At 45.9% G+C, this 23,360-nt stretch overlaps 1 protein-coding gene across 3 annotated transcripts in view; it reads left to right on the top strand.

Annotated features, from left to right (window-relative positions):
- NID1 (nidogen 1) overlaps positions 1 to 22,853 on the top strand; it is a 94,309-nt gene extending 71,456 nt beyond the window's left edge. For 2 of the 3 annotated variants that reach the window (XM_060108138.1, XM_060108145.1), the window contains exons 13-20: positions 3,537 to 3,755; positions 6,297 to 6,469; positions 11,220 to 11,346; positions 15,014 to 15,185; positions 17,004 to 17,161; positions 19,662 to 19,785; positions 20,485 to 20,597; positions 21,590 to 22,853. In XM_060108138.1, coding sequence (XP_059964121.1) covers positions 3,537 to 3,755; positions 6,297 to 6,469; positions 11,220 to 11,346; positions 15,014 to 15,185; positions 17,004 to 17,161; positions 19,662 to 19,785; positions 20,485 to 20,597; positions 21,590 to 21,711 — 1,208 coding nt within the window. In that variant the 3' untranslated portion in view covers positions 21,712 to 22,853. Of the gene's footprint in view, positions 1 to 3,536; positions 3,756 to 6,296; positions 6,470 to 11,219; positions 11,347 to 14,979; positions 15,186 to 17,003; positions 17,162 to 19,661; positions 19,786 to 20,484; positions 20,598 to 21,589 lie in introns of those variants that run through there. The other variant, XM_060108153.1, reaches the window with a different exon arrangement.
- Positions 22,854 to 23,360: the final 507 nt, after the last annotated feature.

Below are 23,360 nucleotides of genomic sequence, written 5' to 3'. Positions count from 1 at the left end.
TTCTCTCATTTGACATCAAAACCGTAGTTGCCTGTTGCATAGGATTATAGTGAGAATTAAGTGAACGATGTGTGAGCAGAGACAGCTTGTACAGAAACTAAAGCCCTGTACAAATGTAAGATACTGAGGAAGTAAACAAGCCCTACATCCAAGAGTGAAGAAAACCAACATTTTTATCATCAACCAGATGGCCTATTTGTATCTTTGTTTGGCTCTTCCTACATCAAATACGTTTTGTTGTTGTTGTTTTTAATTTTATTTTTTTAATCGAAGTGTAGTTGATTTACCATGTTGTGTTGATTTCTGCTGTGCAGCAAAGTGGCTCAGTTACACACATATATACATTCTTTTTTATATTCTTTTCCATTATGGTTTATCACGGGCTATTGTATATAGTTCCCTTTGCTATACAGTAGGGCGTTTTGCTTTTGTTTTTTGTTTTTTATATTAGCCTCTGGGACAAAAGAGAAAGCAGACCCAGTTTCCCCTCCCAGGTTCAACACACACTTTTCTGGCAGGCTCGCTGTTTCTCATTGAGGGGCCAGCCATGTCCAGCAGGCTGACGTGAGAACTGGCAGCACATCACCGAACGCACTGTGAAGGCCTGGTGTAGATAACAGTCGCGGATGAACACACTGTCATTCATTTACTATATGTATTAAACTTGGATGCTTTCATGCCACATCCACAGCGCTGAGTTGTGACACAGACCGTATGGCCCACATAAGCAGAACTATTTATTCTCTGCCCCATCAGCAGGAAAAGTCAGTGGAGCCCGGCCCTTGATTGTATAACCACAAGCTTCCAGGAAATACCAGAAAAAGCACTCCAGGACGCTTTTGCTCTCCAAGGCCTACAGAGAGGATCTCCTGTGTGATACAGTCACAGATGAACGCTAGAACCCGGGTCTCTGGATTCCTAGCCCAGCCCCGGGCCCTCTGCACCCACATGCCCAGCGCCTAGGGCTCCCCCTGCTCCCTGAACGTGTTATGGTAATGGTGACACACGCACGTTAGCGTAACTCACTCCCTGAAATTATCTGTGGCCCACAGACTTGTTTTCCTTCTGTCATCTGGTGTGGATACAGTCACAGAGGGATGCTGGAGTGCAAGACTTAAAATTCCAGCCGTTCACATTGTCTCATCATATTCTACTCACGCCTCAAATCATACTGTGGGATTAGTTACTCCTGCCATCGCTGGTCAACCAGCATTGCTGACAGGGCCACAAGTGGTGGAACTGAGGATCAAAAACATTTTTCAGACACGAAATTCTGTGAAAGAGGTAATATCTTATTATATACTCTATTATTACAATATATATATTATGAACACAGTAATATATTAATGAGAGTATTTATATAAGATTTCTCCCTAACATAACTAGCAATGCCCTAGAGCAGGGGTTGACAGCTACAGACCCACAGGCCAAACCTGGCCCACTGTTTGTAAATAAAGTTTTATTGGCACTCATTCATTTACAATATGTATTAAACTTGGATGCTTGCGTGCCACATCCACAGAGTTGAGTTGTGACACAGACCATATGGCCCACACAACCCAAAATAATTATTCTCTACTCCTTAGCAGGAAAAGTCAGTGGAGCCCTGCCCTTGATGATATAACCACAATCTTCCAGTAAAGATCAAAAAAACCCACTCCAGCATGCCTTTGCTCTCCAAGCCCTACAGAGAGGACCTCTTGTGTGTATGTGCTGTGTCCTGGGCTCCTCTGTCAAGGCACTGACTCATGGGATTGTTACTGTGTGTTTGCTTGTTCCCTTCCCTCCAGACTGGGAGCTCCTTGAGGGCAGGGCCTGGGGTTTATTCCCATGTCCATCCCCACTCCAGCCCAGGAGGGGCTTCCTAAGTCAAGATTAAGGGGATGCAGTCCCTCATTACCTTCTCAGAGGCTAGAATCTGCTCAGGGAGACAGACCAGGAACAGCCTTAGAGTCTCAGCATCAGTGTGATGAGAGTTACAGGGCGGGTGAGTCCAGAGCATCCTGGGAGCTCTTGGAGGGCCTGAGAAGCACATGCCTGAGCTGATTCTTGAAGGATTCACCGGCCAGGAGGTGGGGTGCGGGGAGTCACACAATGAATGGCACATGGAAAGGCCTGCAGGAGAGGGGCAGCAGACGTGGTTCAGTTTGGCTGAAGTGTGGCTCTTGGCAGTGTCCGGGCGTCGCTTTGGGTGGCGGATGCAGCAGAGGTGACGGCAGCGCTGGCCTGGCTGGATGCTGTGGTGGCTGGAGTCTAGCCAGCGTGGAAGCAGCTGCAACTCTGCCACTTACAACTCTATAAACATGGGAGTTTACTCCAGTTCATAGCTTCTCATCAGCAATTTCCCAAAGATGGAGCAGTATTTCCCAGCCTTGGGATCTTCTGAGTTACACAGTCAAAAGGCCATGTTTCATGCCAAACACTAGCACGTAATTAAAAGGAAACATACAGGGCTTCCCTGGTGGTGCAGTGGTTGAGAGTCCGCCTGCCGATGCAGGGGACACGGGTTCGTGCCCCGGTCCGGGAGGATCCCACATGCCGTGGAGCGGCTGGGCCCGTGAGCCATGGCCGCTGAGCCTGCGCGTCCGGAGCCTGTGCTCCGCAACGGGAGAAGCCACAGCAGTGGGAGGCCCACGTACCGCAAAAAAACAAAACAAACAAACAAAAAAAGGAAACATACAAATATTGGTAAATGTGCCCTGTGGTCTTTGGTCCCCCAAATCTTTGACCCAGACTCAGTGTGGGTAATCAAGAAGCTGGTGATGATAAAGAGGACAAATTTAAGAAACACTTAAAATTTCTTAAAACAAATGTCAGTGGTGTCCATCGAGTGATGAATGGATAAACAAAATGTGGTGTAGCCATGCAATAGTATATTATTCAGACACAAAAAAGGACAAAGTACTGGGACTTCCCTGGCAGTCCCAGTGGTTAAGACTCTGAGCTTCCACTGCAGGGGCCGCGGCTTCGATATCTGGTCGGGGAACTAAGATCCCACATGCCGCGTGGTGCAGCCAAAAAAATTAAAAATAAAAAATCTTAGGGCTTCCCTGGTGGCGCAGTGGTTGGGGGTCCGCTTGCCGATGCGGGGGATGTGGGTTCGTGCTCCGGTCTGGGAAGATCCCACATGCCACGGAGCGGCTGGGCCCGTGGGCCGTGGCTGCTGGGCCTGTGCGTCCGGAGCCTGTGCTCCGCAGCAGGAGGGGCCGCGGCGGTGAGAGGCCCGCGTACCGCAAAAAAAAAAAAAAAAAAAAATTTTAAATAAGCTATAAGGATATATTGTACAGCATAGGGAGTATAGCCAATATTTTATAATAACTTGAAATGGAGTATAAGCTATAAAAATTCTGAATCACTATGTTGTACACCTGAAACTAATATAACATTGTAAATCAACTATACTTCAATAAAAATAAATTAAAAAATTTTTTAAGTTAATGAAACGAAACTCAGTAGTGAACAGGCAGCTCCTGAGGTTCTGAGTTGGATATGGGCACTTGAGCTGATGACCCTCCTTTTGCTCGCCTCTTTCATAGAAGTGGAGAAAACCCGATGCCAGCATGAACGAGAACACATCCTCGGGGCGGTGGACCCCCAGCGTCCCCGGCCTCCGGGACTGTTTGTTCCCGAGTGTGATGAACACGGACACTACGCGCCCACCCAGTGCCACGGCAGCACTGGCTACTGCTGGTGTGTGGACCGCGACGGCCGCGAGGTGGAGGGCACCAGGACCACACCCGGGATGAGGCCACCGTGTAAGTCAGAGGACAGTGCTGGAGACAGGAGGTCTCAGCACCTGCAAGCATCGCTGGGGACCCTTGCCGGGGACCCTTGCCAAAGGTGCAGTTGGCACTTTCTGCCTGCCCTAAATCCTGACCTGCACCACTGGCTCGAAGCCCGTCCCTCCCTCCCTTTCTCCCCTCTGTAGCCCCCTTTTCCATCTCCCCATCACTTGCCCACCCTCACCATCTCTCTCCCCACTTTCCCTCTCCTCCCTCTTACCCTTTCCTCTTCTTGTTTTGTGCAAACCTGTTCTGTGCAAATGATGGGCAGGACCCGCTGCATTGAGGCTGCAACTGGTAGCAGAGAGGGTGGTGTGTGCTCAGGGGTCCCCGAGTAAACCTTGCAGTGGGTGGCCCAGCATTCCAGCGGCTGGCACACAGCGCAGGGATGGGAGAGACCAACTGGAGCCCCTCCCCAGGCATGGAGGGGCTTACTCAGGTGTGGAACTGTTCTCCGCCTGGTACACTTGCCTCTTTCACAGTTGCTCCTGGACTTTTAGGTACTCGGTCCATTTAGAATGCCAGGAGCAAACAGCCGCAAAGGTTTCTGCAAGATAGTTCTGTGACAGTCCATGACGGTGGGAAGGCGCTGAGCTGGGGGCCAGGCTGTGTGACACTGGACAGATACTTGCCTGAGTCTCAGCATCCTCGGCCTCAACATCGGATTCAAGCAAAATAATCTCTAGGATGCTTCTCAGCTCTAAAATTCTGTCACAGGCATAGAAAATGGTAATTGTCACAAATTACCAAAATCTAATACAATCAATCCTTGCCTCTCCATTCTCCATTTAGCTAATAATCATAAACTGATCCCCTACCAGATAGTTTCGCAAAGCTGCTAAGAGGCTGCTGAGTAGGCAGTGATCACTCACAGGGACTTCCCAGCGGTCCAGTGGTTAAGACTCCGCGCTTCCAGTACAGGGAGGCATGGGTTCAATCCCTGGTCGGGGAACTAAGATCCCACATGCTGCGAAGGGAGGCCAAAAAAAAGAGTGAGAAGTGATCACTCACAAACTTCATTACGCCAGCCAGCCAGCATTAACTGAGTGTCAGATTGGTGTGGTCAGTGCTGGCAGCCCACAGAGGGAAGCCCCAGTGCCAGCCCCAGAACCTCAGAGGACAGGTAAACAGGTGCAGGGTAGGGAAAGGAACCTTAAGAGAGAGTAGGTGGACCAGGAAGCACAGTGGCTTGGGGGGTCGTGGGCTAGCCCAGGAACGCTTTGCAGAGCAGTATTGTGAGAACCAAGGTTTGGAACAGGGCCAGCTGCGCTGGGGAGTAGGGGTTGAGGAGACCCATGGTCCAGGCAGCAGGAACAGGCGGAGAGGCAGGAAAGAAACCCCCAGGGGTCTGAGTACTGTGGGAGGGGAGCAGAATGGAGGTAAGGACATCAGGTGCCCCGCTGAGGGGTCTGGATTGGTCCTGAGGGAGCCCAGGAAGGGTTTCAAGCAGGTGCTGATGTGACCAGGTTTCAGTTTTAGAAGAGCTGAAAGGGAGGAGTGAGGCCCTGGTTGTGGGGAGGCGGGTGCAATTAATTAATTGCAGTATTTCTAATTAATCCAGGTGAGAAACGGCGAGGGTCTGACCTGAGGTGCTGGCAGTGAGTTTGGAGGGATAGATTCCAGAGATATTAAAAAGGTCCACCAGATTGGTTTATATCATTGATTGGGTAAAACAGGCAAGATGGACAAGAGAAAAGAACTGAAAATGAGCTCGGTGATGACCTGGTCCCGTTCTCTCACTTCAGAGAGCAGGAAACGAGCCCAGGAAGGTCCACGACGTGTCCACACAGCGAGTGTCAGGGCCAGGTCTGGGGCCCAGGTTTCCCGACAGCCACTGCATGTTCCTTACCCGCAGTACAGGCTGCCTGTCCCCTCCTGGGACGTTCTCTGGTCAGGTGAGCCAGGAGCTGTGCTGGGTCACCAGGTCAGCAGATAGGAGGCAAGGCCGAGTCTGAGGGAGGATTAGCCCTGCCCATCATTTTGTTCTGGAAAGCCCAGAAGGCCTGTGTTCCCGTTTGTGGCATCTGAGACCCTCCCACCCCTGTGGGATGGGGTGAGTGGGGCTAGTCCACTCAGATGGTCTCCTCGAGCATGAAAATACTCAGCAGCTTCCTGCTGGGGTGTGAGCTCCCTGTGGCCAGGGTTTCAGGGTTGCTGCTGTTGCGTTGTTTTTGTTCACTGCTGCAGCCCGTGTGCAGAGCAGGGCACCGATAGCCAGGTTAGTTCCATTAAGGGGGAAACTGAGCCATTGTTTTTTTCCAATCGACCTTTGATGTTAAACTCTGGCCCTGCATCATCTTCATCACAAATGCCCTTTGATTGACTGAAGTCTTTCTGCTCCTTGAGCTTTCGGATATTAAATGTGCACTTGTGACGGTGCAGTTTGTGGTGCCATGAAGGTGACGTGACCCGGTGTGGGTGTATGTGTGTGAGTCGGTGCACACGCCCACACGCGTGCGTTTGTGCATTCCTACTGCACGCGGGCCTTACTCATTGCCATCTCCCACCACCCAGGTCTGAGTACAGTGGCTCCCCCGGTTCACCACGGACCCTCAGTTCCTACCGCCGTGATCCCCCTGCCACCTGGGACCCACCTACTCTTCGCCCAGACCGGGAAGATAGAGCACCTCCCCCTGGAGGGAAACACCATGACCAAGACAGAAGCCAAGGCGCTGCTTCATGCCCCGGTGAGTGCTGGCCGATGGCACTTGGTGACAGTTTCTGCTTCAGTGGCCTGGAGCAACGAGCAGGGTGCAGTCAGCCCAGGGACCAGGGCTGGACCCCTGGACCCAGGACCTCTTCATTCTGTGTGACCCTGGGTGTCCACCTCTAAATGGGGCCACTGTATTCCTAAGCACCCCCGTGAGGCTCGAGGGTGGGAGCAGAAACAGGAGGCCTTCCAGAGAGACCCCTTTGCTATCTGACCCCTCAGGTGGGCGCGGCATGTGAGTTTGCTCTCTTGTCTGCGAGCATCTGCCAGGTTTGATGTTGCCATCCCTGCTAAATTAGCAACGTGACTCATCTTTCGGCAGCCGCTCAGCTCAAGATGCGCCTGTCTGCCCAGAGGCAGTAAGTCACCAGAGCTTTCCAAAGCTTCAAAGATGCATTTTGTGAGTCGGGGAATTTTTGTCCATTAGTTAGAGGTCAGACACTTTTGAGGAGCTTTTCTGTCTGGGATCCTGACCTCCTGCCTGGAAACCAAACCTGAGACCTGGTGGAGGCTTCTGGCTGTGGACTCAGCGTTGCCAGGGCAGTGGGGGCCGTCAGGGTCCTCTAAGGAGTGAAGAAGTAGCAGCGAGTGGGCTACCAGCTCTTAGAGATAAAAGTCCAGCAGGGGGCCTCCCTGGTGGCGCAGTGGTTGAGAGTCCGCCTGCCGATGCAGGGGATACGGGTTCGTGCCCCGGTCTGGGAGGATCCCATATGCCGCGGAGCGGCTGGGCCCGTGAGCCATGGCCGCTGGGCCTGCGCGTCCGGAGCCTGTGCTCCGCAACGGGAGAGGCCACAACAGTGAGAGGCCCGCATACCGCAAAAAGAAAAAAAAAAAAAAAAAAGTCCAGCAGGAATCCTCATTACCCCTCAGTGCTGGTTGCAGAGCCTGCGTAAAGATTCCAGGTAGAAATGTTACTTTCTTCTCATCTTCCTTTCCCTATTCCCCTGTCTTTCCCACCTGCCCTATTTTCTCTTCCTGCATGGATCTCTGCACACCGCCATACCCCCTCTTCTTTTTGACCAGGGAGGAAACATGATCAAAAAAAGTCTGCAAAATAAAAATGCTTCTTTTTTAAAAAATTTATGTTATTGAAGTATAGTTGATTTACAACATTGTGTTAATTTCTGCTCTACAGCACTGATTCAGTTATACATATATATATATACACATTCTTTTTCACGTTCTTTTCCATTATGTTTTATCATAGGATATTGAATATAGTTCCCTGTGCTCTACAGTAGGACCTTGTTTATCCATTGTTGTTTATCCTTTTTGTTTATCCATGTACTTGTTTGTGTCTGCTCATCCCAAACTCTCATTCCTTCACCCCATCACATCCCCGTTGGCAATCACATGTCTGTTCTCTGTCTGTGAGTCTGTTTCTGTTTCATAGATAAGCTCATTTGTGTCATATTTTAGATTCCACATATAAATGATATCATATGGTATTTGTCTTTCGCTTTCTGACTTACTAACTTACTAGAGATGATAATCTCTAGGTCCATCCATAGTAAAAATGCTTTTCAAAAGCCTCCTGCAAAGCAGCCGTGATTGGATTCATGTTCTTCCCCAACACAAAACCCTCTGATGGGTTCCCTTCACCCAGAAAAAAATCCAGTTCTTTCCATGGCATCCGGCTACCTCTCCCACCCCATTCCCTACCACTGCCCCCTCACTCACCGGCTTCAGCCTTCTGGCCTTCTAGCTGGTCCTCAACTCACCATGCACACTCCCACCTCAGGGCCTTTGCACTTGCTGTCCCCTTGCCTGGAGTTCTCTCATTCCAGACACTTGCATGGTTCACTGCCGCATGTCATTTGAATTTCTGCTGGCACATCAGCTCTTAGAGAAACCTGTCCTGGCTGCCCTATCCAGACTGCAGCCTCCACCTACCCTGCTTTGTCTTTCATCAGGCACCCAGCACTACTCGAAACATTGTATATCAGGGTACATGTTCTATGTCTGATGTATCTCTTCCCACCAAGAATATAAGCACAGCAAGATCAGGAATTGTCCATCTATTTCATGGAGGTGTTTGTTTCACAGGGGTATTTGCAGATCCCAAACAGTGCTTGGCCCTTGAAAAATATTTGCTGAACAAATGTGTAAGTGATCTTTGTGATTTCCTGTTGCCTCACTGAAGCACAAATCCCTCAAGGGGTAATCATCATTCTTCCTCTATCCACTAGCACACACTCCCGGGTAGTGGGAGTGGGTTAAACTCCGTGTGAAAGTCGTTTTCCCCCAAGACCAAGGGGAGAGGCTTAAATGCCAAATGAGGCTATGAAAAGCAGGAAATTGAGATGGGATCAGTGGAGGGAGAGTGCTGAAACAACATTATAAATATTCACTGTGTCCTTCCTATCTATGTATCATCTATCTGTCTGTCCTTCTATGTATGTATGTATGTATGTATGTATCTATCTATCTATCTATCTTTACCATTTAGCTATTTTAACTGTAGCTAATGCCACTGTGGCATTAAGTACAACCATCAGCACCATCTATCTCCGGAACCTTTTTCATCATCCCAAACTAAAACTCTGGATCCATTCAATAATAACTCCCTCCTCCCCTGCCATCCCTTTGCATCCCCTTCTACTTTCTATCTCTATGAATTTGCCTGTTCTAGGGACCTCCTATAAGTGGAATCATACAGTATTTGCCCTTTCGTAACTGGTTTACTTTATTTACTATAATATCTTCAAATTTCATCCATGTTGTAGCATGTGTCAGAATTTCCTTCCTTTTTAAGGCTGAATTATATTCCATTATATGGATGTATCACATTTTGTTTATCCATTCATCCATCAGTGGAGAACTTGGGCTGCTTCCACCTTTTGGCTATTGTGAATAGTGTTGCTATGTACATGGATTTACAAACATCTGTTCAAGTCCTTGCTTTCACTTCTTTTGTATATAAACAAGACCTGGAATTACATGGTAATTCTATTTTTAATTTTTTGAGGAACCACTATACGGTTTTCCTTAGCACTGCACCATTTTGCATTCCCACCACCAGAGCACAAAGTTTCCAATTTCCCTTCTACTTTGTCAACACTTATTATTTTCTGTTTTTTAATTGTAGCCATCCTAATATGTGTAAAGTGGTATCTCATTGTGGTTTTGATTTGCATTTCTCTAATGATTAGTGATGTTAACATCTTGTCATATACTTATGGACAATTTATATATCTTTGGAAAAATGTCTGTTCATATCCTTTGCCCATTTTGTAATTGGGTTGTTTTGTTCTTATTGTTACTGAGTTGTAGGAGTTCTTTATATACTCTATCAACCCCTTATCAGTTACATGATTTGCAAATATTTTATCACCTTCCATGGGTTGGTTGCCTTTTCATTTTGTTGATTGTGTCTTTTACTGAACAAAAGTTTTTAATTTTGATAAGATCCAATTTATCTATTTTTGCTTTTGATGTCATATCCAAGAAATTATTGCCAAATCCAATGTAATGAGGCTTTCAACTATGTTTTCTTCTAAGAGTTTTGTATTTTTAGCTCTTACATTTAGACTTTCGCTTCGTTTTGAGCTAATTTTTGTATATGGTGTATGGTAAGGATCTCTGTTCCCTTATGACATGACTTTTGGAGGGCAAGTGTCTGCTGATAACCCAGATTCTCCCAGTAAAAGAGCATCCTGGTCTTACACTTCTATGGTCCCCAGGACCTCACTTTGCATTTCCATATACATTTTAGAGTAAGCTTATAAGTTTCTACCAAAAAGAAAAGAAAAGGAAAGGAAAGGAAAGGAAAGAAAAGAAAAGAAAAGCCTGCTGGGATTTTGATATGGATAACACTGGATCTTTAACTCTATTTAGGGATATCCTAAACTCTATTTAGGATATCTTAGCAATATTAAATCTTATGATCCATTAAACTAACATCTCTTCATTTATTTGGGTCTTCTTTAATTTCACTCTACAATGTTTTATAGTATTCAGTATAGAATCTTGTACATTTAAAAATACTTATTCTTAAATATTTTGCTGCTATTATAAACATTATTATTTTAAAATTCTACTTTTTGCTGGTATGTAGAAATACAATTTTACTTTGACCTTGGATGCTGCAACTTTGCTAGATTCAATTTTTAGTTAAAATATTACTATAGATTTCCCAGGAATTTCTACATAAATAATCATAGTCTTAAAATAGAGTGATTTTACCTCTTCCTTTCCAATATTTATGTCTTTTATTTAATTTTTATGATTTTCAGTTGGGCAAAGATTTCTTAGATGATATACAAAAAGCATTAGCCATAAAGAAAAATAAAATTGCACTTAATACAAATTTAAAATTTTGCTCTCCAAAAACATCATTAAGAAAATGAAAAAGTGCTGTTTACTGAGAAAAAATATACATATACATACATATATATATATGTGTATGACAACAGATTTTTATCTGAAATATATAAAGAACTCCTTCAACTCAATAATTTAATTTTTTAAATGGACAAAAGAGGGACTTCCCTGGTGGTCCAGTGGTTAGGACTCCACACTTCCTCTGCAGGGGGCATGGGTTTGATCCCTAGTCGGGGAACTAAGATCTTGTATGCTGCGTGGCACAGCCAAAAAAAAAAAAAAGACAAAGACTTGAAGACAATTCATTTCAAAACGTATCTAAATGCCTCTAAGCACAGGAAAGAGTCCCACCATCATCATTCACTAGTAGGTGGACCACTCTCACCACTGGTCTGCACTTCCAGGATAAAGTCATCATTGGACTGGCCTTCGACTGTGTGGACAAGATGGTTTACTGGACCGACATCAGTCAGCCTTCCATTGGGAGAGCCAGTCTGCATGGTGGAGAGCCAAGCACCATCATTCGACAAGGTGGGCAAGCAAATGTCAGTCTTCCTTTTCGGTTTTGCTTCTAGCAGCCCACGTGGCTCTTGGGAGAGAGCGGAGGGCTGCGGTGTATGATTGTTTACAGGATATGGTAATCTGAGAGGGGCTGGGTTCTCAACCTCAAACATCGCCCATTCCAGCCTTCTCTGGAGAGTCCTCTGAGGACTCATCACTAAATCATGAACATCTTAGCTGGGATTTCTTGCTAGCCTAAGGAGAATAAAATTAAAACAGGGTAAGTGTCCATGCCTGTCTCTGAAAACTTCTGTAGCCAGTTTTAAGCAATAATAAAGGCCAAACTCAACCATCCAGTTTGGATATACATTTCACCCTCTGGCTGCTGAGCCTAGAACTGATTCTCAGACTGTCTGCCCCAGGGCGGGTGGTCCATCAGGCAATAAGCAGATAAATCGTAAAGATGGGAGGATCACAAGCATATTGGCAAATATTGTCCCTGAGAAGTGAGTCTATTCCCAAGACAGTTTTCCAGTTGAAGGGTTGTCACTTCAACCTGTAATCTCATGGTGCGGTGGGTCTCCTCTCTTCTACCTCACCCCCACTGGACCTTGCTCAGATTGCCAGAAGAGTACAGAAAATCAGGCTGAACTCTTACAGACATTTCTGTTTTTGTTGCATCACTGATGATAAAGCACATGGCACTTGGGCACAGCTTACCCCTCAACCTTTAACCTCAATTCCTTAACTTATGGATGCTGATTTAAGCCAAGGACTCTATTATGTTAATGCCTACCTTCAACAAGTCAAGGCTATTTTAGGTAGATATGTTTTATCAAGATTCAAGTCCATTATGACAAAAATCCACGGGCCTCTAAAAATTCTCCTGTACTGAAAAGGTCAAATATTACACATTACTAAGTCTGTGACTCATCAGCTGACTTGCAGATATTTTCAATCAAAAGACATTGTCATGCCGATGATATTTGCTGTGTAAAATCATCTTGTTTCCTCTGCAGAACACTCAAATCAGAGATACATCCTTAAAATATATGAGCCTCTTTGGTATTTCTTTTTACTTGGGGCCAAGTGTAGATTTTCTAATTTCCAATTTAACATTGCCCTAGAAATTGGTACTCTGGAAGGGTCCCTGTGCCTGTGGAGTAGCCCCTGGGGCATGTTTTTCCTTCCTTGGCTCCTTCAGAAGAGATGATGTAGCAAGAATTAAACTGAGGTTGAGTTAAATATGTCTGACTTTGGACATAGACCTCAAATCCTTTTCTGGAATCCAGTATGCTATTTAAATAATGTCTGCTAGTTTTCATGGCTTGCTTTAATGAACAGAAGTTTGAAAATGCCTTTTTGCATCTTATCACTGTTAAAAATGTTGTTGCTATTATCTGTGATTTGACTTCAAAACCCAGTGGAAGAGGGGAGTAGGTCATCGTTTGCTATTTCCTGTTGCTTTTGGAACTGATAATCATCCAAGAAAGCTTTAAGCCCAGTAAGAAACATTCCAGACAAAAGCCCACTGTGAAAACACAGAATTAAATCAGAATGTGATCTTTGTAGAAGAAAGATCCCTAGGGATACATTTTTTTTTTAATTTCAAAAAGAGAGAAAGAAACTTCCACTTACATCTTCATCATGGTATGTGTTGGTACATTCCTAGTGAGTGAAAATGGCAGTGTGTATCTTTTCTTTTTCTTCTTAATTTCATAACGTCTGAATCCTAGCTTTCTCTGTCTTTCCTTGAGTTAAAAGTCCTAGCCAAATATCTTTGATAAGTATCGTCATCTGTTTCCTTTCAACATAATCAGTGTGGAATATATTGCCCTGACATCTTCCCATCTTGCCCTGACTCACAGCAAAGGATGAGGTTTTCCAGGCCTTTCCTTTGGCTCCTTATCCCATAAAGAAGTATTTTCCTGGTTGGGGAAGGAGGTATGGTTGCTCTTGGGTTTGACGTCAAGATCAGGGCTGTTTATAAAGAGACAACATGACACAGTTCCTTCCTGGAACTCGTAAAGAGACGCTCATTGAACAGCCTTCCCTGGTCCCACTGTTCTGTGTGTGTCTGAATAGCTCATGCCTCTCAGACAGGATGTACTCATTCCAAATATACCTCAGAATGATTTCTTCTGATATTGTCTGAAAGTTGAAAGGGGCCTTTGGAGTTCAATCTCACCATCCCTTTGCCTCCAGGGACATGGACAATATTTTAATACTTTATAAATCTTTACTTTTGGTTAGAACAATAAAGAACTTGTTTAAAATTAGAAACTGCTGTTTTTAATTCTTAATAACTTCCTCTGGTGGGGGTCCTTTGAGGGGGCTTAGACATTGCCAGCATTCACAGTCATGATTGTATTAGGGGTCTAGTGAAAGCCGATACGGAGGGGGCTGAAGGTTGGGATTGCTTCTCTATTGATGAAAGAACACAATGCTGCACCTGCCACAACTAAGAAGCCAGCGAGCCGCAACTAAGGAGCCCGCCTGCCACAAATAAGACCCAATACAACCAAAGAAAGAAAGAAAGAAGAAAAAAAAAACAGTGCTGGGTTGGTTTCCTCGTACCAGGCCCCTGGGGCAGGGAGCTCCATCCTAGGCTCTCCCCCTTCCTGTTTCCACTTCCAGCTGTACTAAATGACCTTCGATTCTATAATCAGCAGAGGGGAAAGAATCCCAGATGACACCAGTAAAACCCTGGTGGGGTTTTAGCTTTTAACTTGATTGTAGTTCTAGTCAGGAAACCATTGCAATCTTGAACTCCTGATTGGGTTAGGTGGGTGCTGAAGGTTCCCACTGCAGTCAGCTTAGGCTGTGGCAACCCCTGGCTTGGAAATCAGTTGCTTATAGCCTAGTAGGACTTCTGGGTGCTATTCACAATTCCTGATATCCCATCTTTGTAATCCTAATACTTGTATAAAAGTAATAACAGCTGTGATTTCTTACATATATTATTTCTCTGAAATGACCTTTTTTCCCCATTGATGAATAAGGTAAATCTGTCCTGTTCCCACCTTCAGATCTTCCTGTGCCTCCCCTTTGCATAAGGGATAAGGGATAAGCTCTAAGCTCATTAACACGGGCATGCTAACTTCATCTCTGGCCACCCTCCACCCTCGGGGTCTCCAGCCACGCAAAATGACATACGGTTTACTTCAGGCCATGTCTATTCTTCCTTTAGACCTATGTGCTGGTCCCACTACCTGGAAAACCTTTATCCAGGATCTTTGCCTGACAAAGTCCTATTGTTTCTGCAGGAGCCAGCTTTAGGAGGTGTTATCTCCCCCAGGAATCCTTCCCTGGTCTCCCCACGCTGAGTCCAGTGTCCCTCCTTCATGTTCCCACAGAACCTGAAACTCAGTCTGAACTGTGATTGGCTGTGGGCTTCTTCTTGAAGGCAGGGCCACAGCTTCAGCATCTTTATGGGCCTGGCTCCCAATGTAGTGCACAGGGTGGATGTCCATCGAGGGAATGAGTAGCATTTTTCAGTTTGTCACTAAGTGTTACTTATCTTAAACAACAAGCATTTAACACTCCCATTTGTTTTTTCAAAGTGCAAGGATTAGATGCCAGGTGAAATAGCACTGAGTAATCAGAAAAACCTCATCTTACTTGCTTTAAAAAAAATCAGGAGTGTTTGGTGTTTGCTTCTAGATCTTGGAAGCCCATGTTTGGTGTTTGCTTCTAGATCTTGGAAGCCCAGAAGGCATTGCTCTTGACCATCTTGGCCGCAACATCTTCTGGACGGATTCTCACCTGGATCGGATAGAAGTTGCAAAGCTGGATGGGACCCAACGCCGGGTGCTGTTTGAGACTGATTTGGTGAATCCCAGAGGCATCGTAACGGATTCCGTGAGAGGGTATCTTTGCGTAAATCTGTGTGTGCATCTCTTCTATTTGCATCTGCCCTTTTGGATTTTCTCAAATGTTAAGCTGTAACTCCAGCATTGCTCTCCTGAAATGAATGAGTGTAGGATGAGTGAGTCTACAGTCGGTGGCTTACAGATATCCATGGTGAAATGGCAGTATGTTTACGTGTGATCATGGACTTGATACCGTGTTCCACTTTCCAATTTTTACCAAGAGCCTTTGTAAGTTGACAGCTCAGAAATTGGATATTTCCACTTGGGTTGAATGTGAATCAACACCTGACTTGTATTGACCCCAGAAGAGTATCAAGGTAGCATAAATGTCCCCCTGGGGGCCAACCCAGCATGAACACCTTGGAGTCCCTCCCTATGGGTTTTGTCAGTGTATCAGTGCTTTTTCTCCCTTTCCCTTACTGCAAGCTCTACATCTTACACACCAGGCCCGTGTCTCCTTGACGCTTTGACTCTTTCCCTTTGAGACCACACCTCTTGTTCTGTGGCCACTCAGCCACCTGCCTGACAGCAGGTGCCTTGACCACTGCCTCTGCCAGCCTTGCTTCTGGGCTTCATCCCCTGGGTCTGCTGTGCCTTCCTGTATGGTGACAGCATATGGGAATTATTCCCATGTGTTTATGTCAGTTATGGTGTTCTGGGTTTTTTTTAAACAGTTTTACTGAGATATAATATGTAACTTATGTTTAAGGGGAGTGAAGTCGTGAGTAACAGAAAGATTCAAGTGAAGAGCCAAATCCAAGGGTCTTTGCAAAGGAAAATATGTCTTGACGCCTGCAGATCCTTTTTAGCCATTCTGTGTCTCAGTGTCTGCTAATGTCTTCACCGTGGGTTCTTTTTAAGTGTTTTTTTTTCCATAATGAACTTTATTTTTTAAATTTTATTTTAATTTTTTTTGGCCGCACCTTGCAACTTGCAGGATCTTAGTTTCCCGACCAGAGATGGAACCCAGGCCCTCAGCAGTGAAAGCGCAGAGTCCTAACCCCTGGACCGCCAAAGAGTTCCCCTCTTTTAAAGTTTTTTTTTAATTTTTTTTTTATTTTGTTATTTTTTTAACTTTATTTTATATTAGAGTCGAGTTGATTTACAGTGTTGTGTCAGTTTCAGGTGTACAGCAAAGTGATTCAGTTATACATATACATGTATCTATTCTTTTTCAAATTCTTTTCCCATTTAGGTTGTTACATAATATTGAACAGAGTTCCCTCTGCCATATAGTAGGTCTTATTGGTTATCCATTGTTTTTAAATTAATTAATTAATTAATTAATTTTTGGGCCGCGTTGCGTTTTCATTGCTGCACGCAGGCTTTCTCTAGTTGCATCAAGCGGGGGCTATTCTTTGTTGTGGTGCGCAGGCTTCTCGTTGCAGTGGCTTCTCTTGTTGCAGAGCATGGGCTCTAGGCACCTGGGCTTCAGTAGTTGTGGCATGCAGGCTCAGTAGTTGTGGCTCATGGGCTCTAGAGCGCAGTCTCAGTAGTTGTGGCTCGTGGGCTCTAGAGTGCAGGCTCAGTAGTTGTGGCGCACGGGCTTAGTTGCTCTGTGGCATGTGGGACCCTCCAGGACCAGGGCTCGAACCCGTGTCCCCTGCATTGGCAGGCGGATTCTTAACCACTGCGCCACCAGTAGTGTGTACATGTCAATCCCAAACTCCCTAGCTATCTCTCCCCACAACCCTTCCCCTCTGGTAACCATAAGTTCATTCTCCAAGTCTGTGAGTCTTAAGTGTTTTCTAAGTGAACTTTTTCTCATGCATCTTCATATTTTTCTTCCTCTTTCTCCTCCTTTTCCTCCTCCAGGAATCTTTATTGGACAGACTGGAACAGAGATAGCCCCAAAATTGAAACTTCCTACATGGATGGCACAAACCGGAGGATCCTTGTGCAGGATGACCTGGGTTTGCCCAACGGGCTGACCTTTGATGCCTACTCATCTCAACTCTGCTGGGTGGATGCAGGTGATGGAAAGCCCCAGGCCTGACTCCTGGGGTTGGAACAGTGCCTTGTTTTTTACCAAACAATTATTGTTACCCCCTATACTATCAAGATTATCTGTTATGGGGAAGAGAACATAAGATAACTGCTTTTTTCCTGCACAAACAATAGCTGCATATCTTTGCTCTGAAATTTATTGTTTCTCTAGGCTTGACACAGTCTAGGGAGAGCTCTTAATCTTCCAGGTCAGGGGTCAGCAAACTATAGCCTTGGGACAAATCCAACCTCCTTGGTATAACCCAGGAGCTATAAACGGTTTTCACATTTTAAAAAAATTTATTTATTTATTTGTTTTTATTTTTGGCTGTGTTGGGTCTTCATTGCTGTGCACAGGTTTTCTCTAGTTGTGGCGAGTAGGGGCTACTCTTCGCTGTGGTGCGTGGCCTTCTCATTGAGGTGGCTTCTCTTGTTGCAGAGCACGGGCTCTAGGCGCGCGGGCTTCGGTAGTTGTGGCTTCAGTAGTTGTGGCTATGGGCTCTAGAGCACAGGCTCAGTAGTTGTGGCGCACAGGCTTAGTTGCTCCTCAGCATGTGGGATCTTCCCAGACCAGGGCTCGAACCCGTGTCCCCTGCATTGGCAGCCAGATTCTTAACCACGGCACCACCAGGGAAGCCCCAGTTTTCACATTTTTAAATGTTACATTTTAAAAGGTTATATACAGCACGTGGAAAGGAGGGCCTCTGGAGTGTGGAGTTCTGGAGTTTGGAGAGAGAAAAATGTAGCTGGAGCTTCAGCTTCCTATTTGCCACCAACAAAATTATCAGCATCTTCCATCAACCATGCGCTATCGATCCCTCCACTCATTTCCCTCAAGCATTTTAAGAAGCCCCAGTGAAGAGCCTTAAAGAAGCAGCCCAGGATCATGCATTCTCTTTGCCTCTTGGAAAACAGGGAAGCCTCCATGGCAAGTTCCCACCTTACATAGGAAGATAAGGGCCAAATAAAGGGAAAAGAACTTTCAAAGATATAAAGAAGGTGACTCATTCCTCCACATCCAATAGTACTTGTTGTGTACAATGCTTTAAAAGATGGTAGCAAAGTTTGATGGGCCTGCCTGCAGTTACCAATGCCATCGTGTGCTCTAGACTCTACCCATTTTTACTGAGTGTATAATCTGCATAGTCATTTCTAACTGAGTACTACGCCATAATACGATGTCACCAAGGCCTCCAAAACACTGTGTATTTTAACTTGCATTTTTATAAGACTATTTAGGCAAGCTTAAGTGGTAATGCAAAATGTCTTATTATAGGATGCTTCAGAGTTTCAGATTTAAGACAATGACAACTTAATTCAGTTGGCATTAGAGCTATCTAAAATTTTTTTTAATCCATAGACTTTTTTGCAAACAAACTAGTTAGCTCAAATTTATTAGTCTTACACTCCTGCTGAGGCTCATTTTATATTTCACATGCAAGAATCTGAACATCTCAGAAATGTAGTACAAATCACACATTCAGCCTAGTCATATTCATTTTCAGTACAGTCAAGTCTCCTCCCAAAGACCAAATAATTTGATATAAATACTCCACCTTTCAGACTGGGGACAAACTAAACCTTGACATTTTCAGTAAAATATTTGTTTACATTAATAAAATAGATTGATACTGTAAAATAAATAAATAAAAGGTTATATAAATGCTTATATAATGTCCTGGGTTTTTGCCTCTTGGCTCACAAAACCTAAACTAGTTACTAACTGGCCCTTTAAGAAAAAGTTTGCTGACCCCAGAGCCTGTCCTCATCCTGATACCTATTAAGCAAGTCACAACTTAACATTCTTGTAGCTCCCGCTTGTCCCCAAGGGCTTAGGCAGGACTTGAGGCCAAGGAAGATAAAGTAATACAGCCCTGATGTGTGCTCCTGCCCGGGCAGATTTGGGGTGTCCTTCAGGCGAGGGATGTGGGCAGGATGCTCAGTCGGGGAGGAATGTCATTCATCCATCAAGTCTCTCTTGTGTTCCTGCTTTGTTCTAGACACTGTCAGGTGCCACGGGGGATGCAGGGAGTAAAGCGTGCACAGTTAAGTGAAAGCCCAAGCCTTAAGTTGGTCATGATGCGGGTATTGATGCGAGGCTGTGCAGCTTGGCAATTCTAAGGGCTCTGAATGCAGGGAGGGGAGGTTTGGAGAGGCTTCAAGGAGGAGGGGCTTGAGCAGCAGCTGGAAGATGGCATCGTTCCTAAGTCCCCGGGAATTTTGGTGAAACGGGGTGCTCTTCCTCTGCTCCAGCTTCTGTCTCCCCATCAGAACCAGGTATGGGTACTGGATGGAGGGGTTATTGATCAATGAGGGGCCAGGGAGGATGAACAGACAACTTTCCAGTTTAGAAGAGCAAGTCTTGTGTTCTCTAGGATATGAGCCTGTAACGCTCACTCTCACCCTTGCCCTCATTACTCTCGTTTTTGGACACAAAGGGGCCATTTCTTGTATGAACAATGGACGATTTGTGTTTGCCCCACACAGGCACCCATCAGGCCGAATGCCTGAAGCCCGATCAGCCCAGCAGACGCAAGGTTCTTGAAGGGCTCCAGTATCCTTTTGCTGTTACAAGCTTCGGGAAGAATCTGTATTACACAGACTGGAAGACGTACGTCAGCAGCTGGAGCGTGGGGGCCGGGGGGCCTGCCCTGCTGCCCTCTCTGGAGGCCACTCCCTTCCTAAGTGGCCTCTTGGCTTGACCCTCCCGCCTCCAGAGGTGTCCCCTCTGCCTCGCCCTTTGGCTGTCAGAGAGGAGGGCGAGGAGTGGGAGGCAGGGCTTCTAGGGAAGCAGGGGATGCCATGTATCATCTGGATGCTCCTTGATGGGCATCTTCAAGTGCAGACTTGGACTTCCCGAGCATGTCTGTTCTCTCCCCAGGAGCTGACTTCGGTCACTTGGCTGGTGGGCTCCATGCCCCTATTTTATTTTAATTCTTAAACTGCAGTATTCCCAAAGCCCCTTCTTGACCAGCTCTTCCTGCAGGAAGGTGGGGTTAAACCAAGCAAGCAGATGTGGCAAGGGCATCTGTATAGAAAGTCGATTTCCCAGCTTGGAATTTAGAGCTGGAGGGAAGAGGTAGCTGACCTTTGTCCTTTTTTTTTTTTTTTTTTTTTTTTTTTTTTTAAGAAGCCCCCCAACTGCACGCTTGTCTCATCCCAGGAGGAGGGAGGGATGGCTAGGAAGCAAGGCCAGTGAATCTGTTTATGGCCTCCAACTTATCCCCCAAACAACAAAAGAGGCTGCCCCCTAGAGAAAAGTTCAAGACATTAGATGTATTTTAACCTCCCATCTTTTGGTGCTCTGTAGGAATTCCGTGGTCGCTGTGGATCTTGCTATTTCCAGAGAGACGGATTCCTTCCATCCCCACAAACAGACCCGGCTATATGGCATCACCACCGCCCTGTCTCAGTGTCCCGAAGGTAACTCACCTGTGCTGTAACTGGTCAGGGGGCTGGGAGCACTCTGGGGCTCAGAGCCCACACTCTGGCTGCTACCTGTGTGGCCTATCATAGCCCTTATCACATGGCAGTCCCTTCCGTCAAGGGTCTTCATTATTGAGTAGGTGAGCCAAGATGAATCAATAGAAAATGTTAAGGAATGAAGTGGATAGAGGATAAGGGTGAGGAAAAGTATCGACTCTTGGGCTGGGTCTAAAAGTATGCGGTCTTCAGGTTCCAAGGAGGAACATCAGTGTTAGGATCTCTGCTGCTTTAAAATCCATCCATTTGGCCTGACAGCAACAACAATAATTCATAATAATAATAATTACCAGGCAAACATGGATGTGATACTTACTGTGAGCTAGGTACATCATATATATTAAGTCACTTAGCATACTAAGTGCTTTGTATCCACTAGTTCACTTAATCCTTGTAGCAACCCTACGAGGTAGGTACTATTATTATGCTCACCTTATACATAAGGAAACTGAAGGCACTTGCCCAGAGTCACACAGTCACTTATGGTGCTCACGATGGCAGAACCGGGGATGAGCTATGCAGCCTGGCTTGAGTCTGTGTTAGGCTGCCTCTCCAAATTCTCTCCCCTAACCCAGCCTCCTTCCTGGTTTCCCTCCTGTCCCCCAGTCAAGTGGCCCAGCTAGATAAAGAGTACATTGTGCTTTAAAATTCCAACTCCATGTTCTGATCAGAGCTGGAAAACCCTCCCTGAGATCTGTTTAATAGCTTCAATGGTAAATCTGCATAGCTCCCAGATCAGGAATCAAGGTTTTTGCACATCTGGCAAATCCTTAATGATGAGGAAACAGCCGATAGATAAGCTGAGCTGAGTGCCCTGTGCAGCCTTCCCTGTTCCCCAGGAGCCCCCACAAGCTTGGCCTCCCAGAGACCAAAAGGGGGTCTAGTATGGAGGCCAGTCTCTTAGCTGTTGAGCTGATTTCTGCCTTTTCCAGGTCACAACTACTGCTCAGTGAACAATGGTGGCTGCACCCACCTCTGCTTGGCCACCCCAGGAAGCAGGACCTGCCGTTGCCCTGACAATACCCTGGGCGTTGACTGTATCGAGCGGAAATGAAGACAAGAGTGCCTCGTTCCCTCTCTAAAGTATTTCACAGCAAGACCCTACTTGAAAGGGTCCAGACTGAAAACTGTCTGACCTGGTGGCTAAGTGGCCACCAGGTCCAGGGCCAACCCAGCCTGAGCCCCAGCAGCATTGCCCTCACTGTTCCCCAAAACATATGCCCTGCACTTCTGGAATGGGAAAGCCTCTACTCCTATGCAAAGACAGAAAACCTCCCTGACCCCAACCCTCAGACAAGCTTATACAGCCCTGAGTGAGGATTATATGCCCCATCCTGGTGCTGGAAACTTTCCCCAGCCTTAACACCCCAGTGGTGAGCAGAACCTCCCCAGGCCTGAACTGCCCCTTCCCTGTGGCCTTACGAGCTCAGCCTCACTCTGAGATACCCATCATCCCGTCAGCTGCTGAACACACCAGCCAGGATTGTCTAGGCAAGGCTGTGAGCAAAGGAGGGAGTTAGCCCTCCCACACTTTCATCTTGGTGCTCTGATTTCCCTCTTTATACTCCTGGCTTTTAACCCCTGAGTTCTGTACCACCTGCATCCTGCCCAAGGCCCACATTATAGAGAGCAAGCCCTGCTTTTTGGTCAAAACCCACCCTGTCCGAAGGATACATGGATATTTGGTGGATGATACTGAGCAGCCTCTCCCAGATAAAATATTGGCATTTCAGCAGTAGTCTTTGGTAGTCAAAGGCTCAAATCAAAGGAGTGTCCAGTAGTAGGAATTTCAATGTGTAGAGTCAGATGTTTGAGGATGGGGATTCTATTGATGTGCCTTAAATTATACCAAAGATTACCAGAGCACTTGGATCCTAGCATCTGGTCTCTGGGGCAGCACAGCCCCACTGCTGGCACCTGTGTCCAGCCTCCTAATGGAGACCCATCTGAGACACAGGCTGGGGCTGGTACCAGTGATGACACCCCCTATAGTCCCTCACCTCTGGCCTCCACCCATGAGATCCAATCTACAATCAACCATAAGCTTTCTTCTCCTTTGTTTCTCCCTCTATCCATGGCCCTTGCTGGCTGTATTCTCATGCAAAATCACAATCCAGGAGGGCCAAACTGAATATTTATACTAGTGATCCAGACCATTTATTGCTCATTGGTGTAATTAAAAGGACCATTGCCACATTTCATGTGTATGTTTCTATAGTTTGTTTAGAAAACCTCTCCTGACTATATATAGCTAGTGGATTTTTTTTTTGTTTTTTTTTTTTTGTCAACTGCTTCCCAGAGTCCTAAAATGATAGAAATTTTGGATTGAAAGCTGAGAATAAGGAATTTGAGTCAATAAAGATCAGGGTAAGGGAGTAGAGAAGACTCAGAAGTATCTCAAAGAGATTGACCAAGAGCAGGAATGGAAAACCCAAGAGAAAGGGTGGAGGAGGGGGTTTAACAATAGCAATGAGAAAAACTCTTAAATAACGCCAAAGAAAAAAATGGTATGTCCTTGCCAGAGAACACTTATACACTTGACATGGAAGAATATGCCTGTTTTTCTCCTTAAGGAAGAGACCCGTCTTCTTATCTGCAAACCTCAGGACACTCAGCCCCTCCCACCCCCTTTTCTGCAGTACATGAGACCTGAATCAAGAGAGCCTTTCCTTGAATAATTGGAGTTTGTTTTGAGAGGCACAT

Source organism: Mesoplodon densirostris, chromosome 1, assembly GCF_025265405.1.
Source record: "Mesoplodon densirostris isolate mMesDen1 chromosome 1, mMesDen1 primary haplotype, whole genome shotgun sequence".
Classification (NCBI taxonomy): domain Eukaryota; kingdom Metazoa; phylum Chordata; class Mammalia; order Artiodactyla; family Ziphiidae; genus Mesoplodon; species Mesoplodon densirostris.
This window is presented reverse-complemented; position numbering and strand designations above follow the sequence as displayed.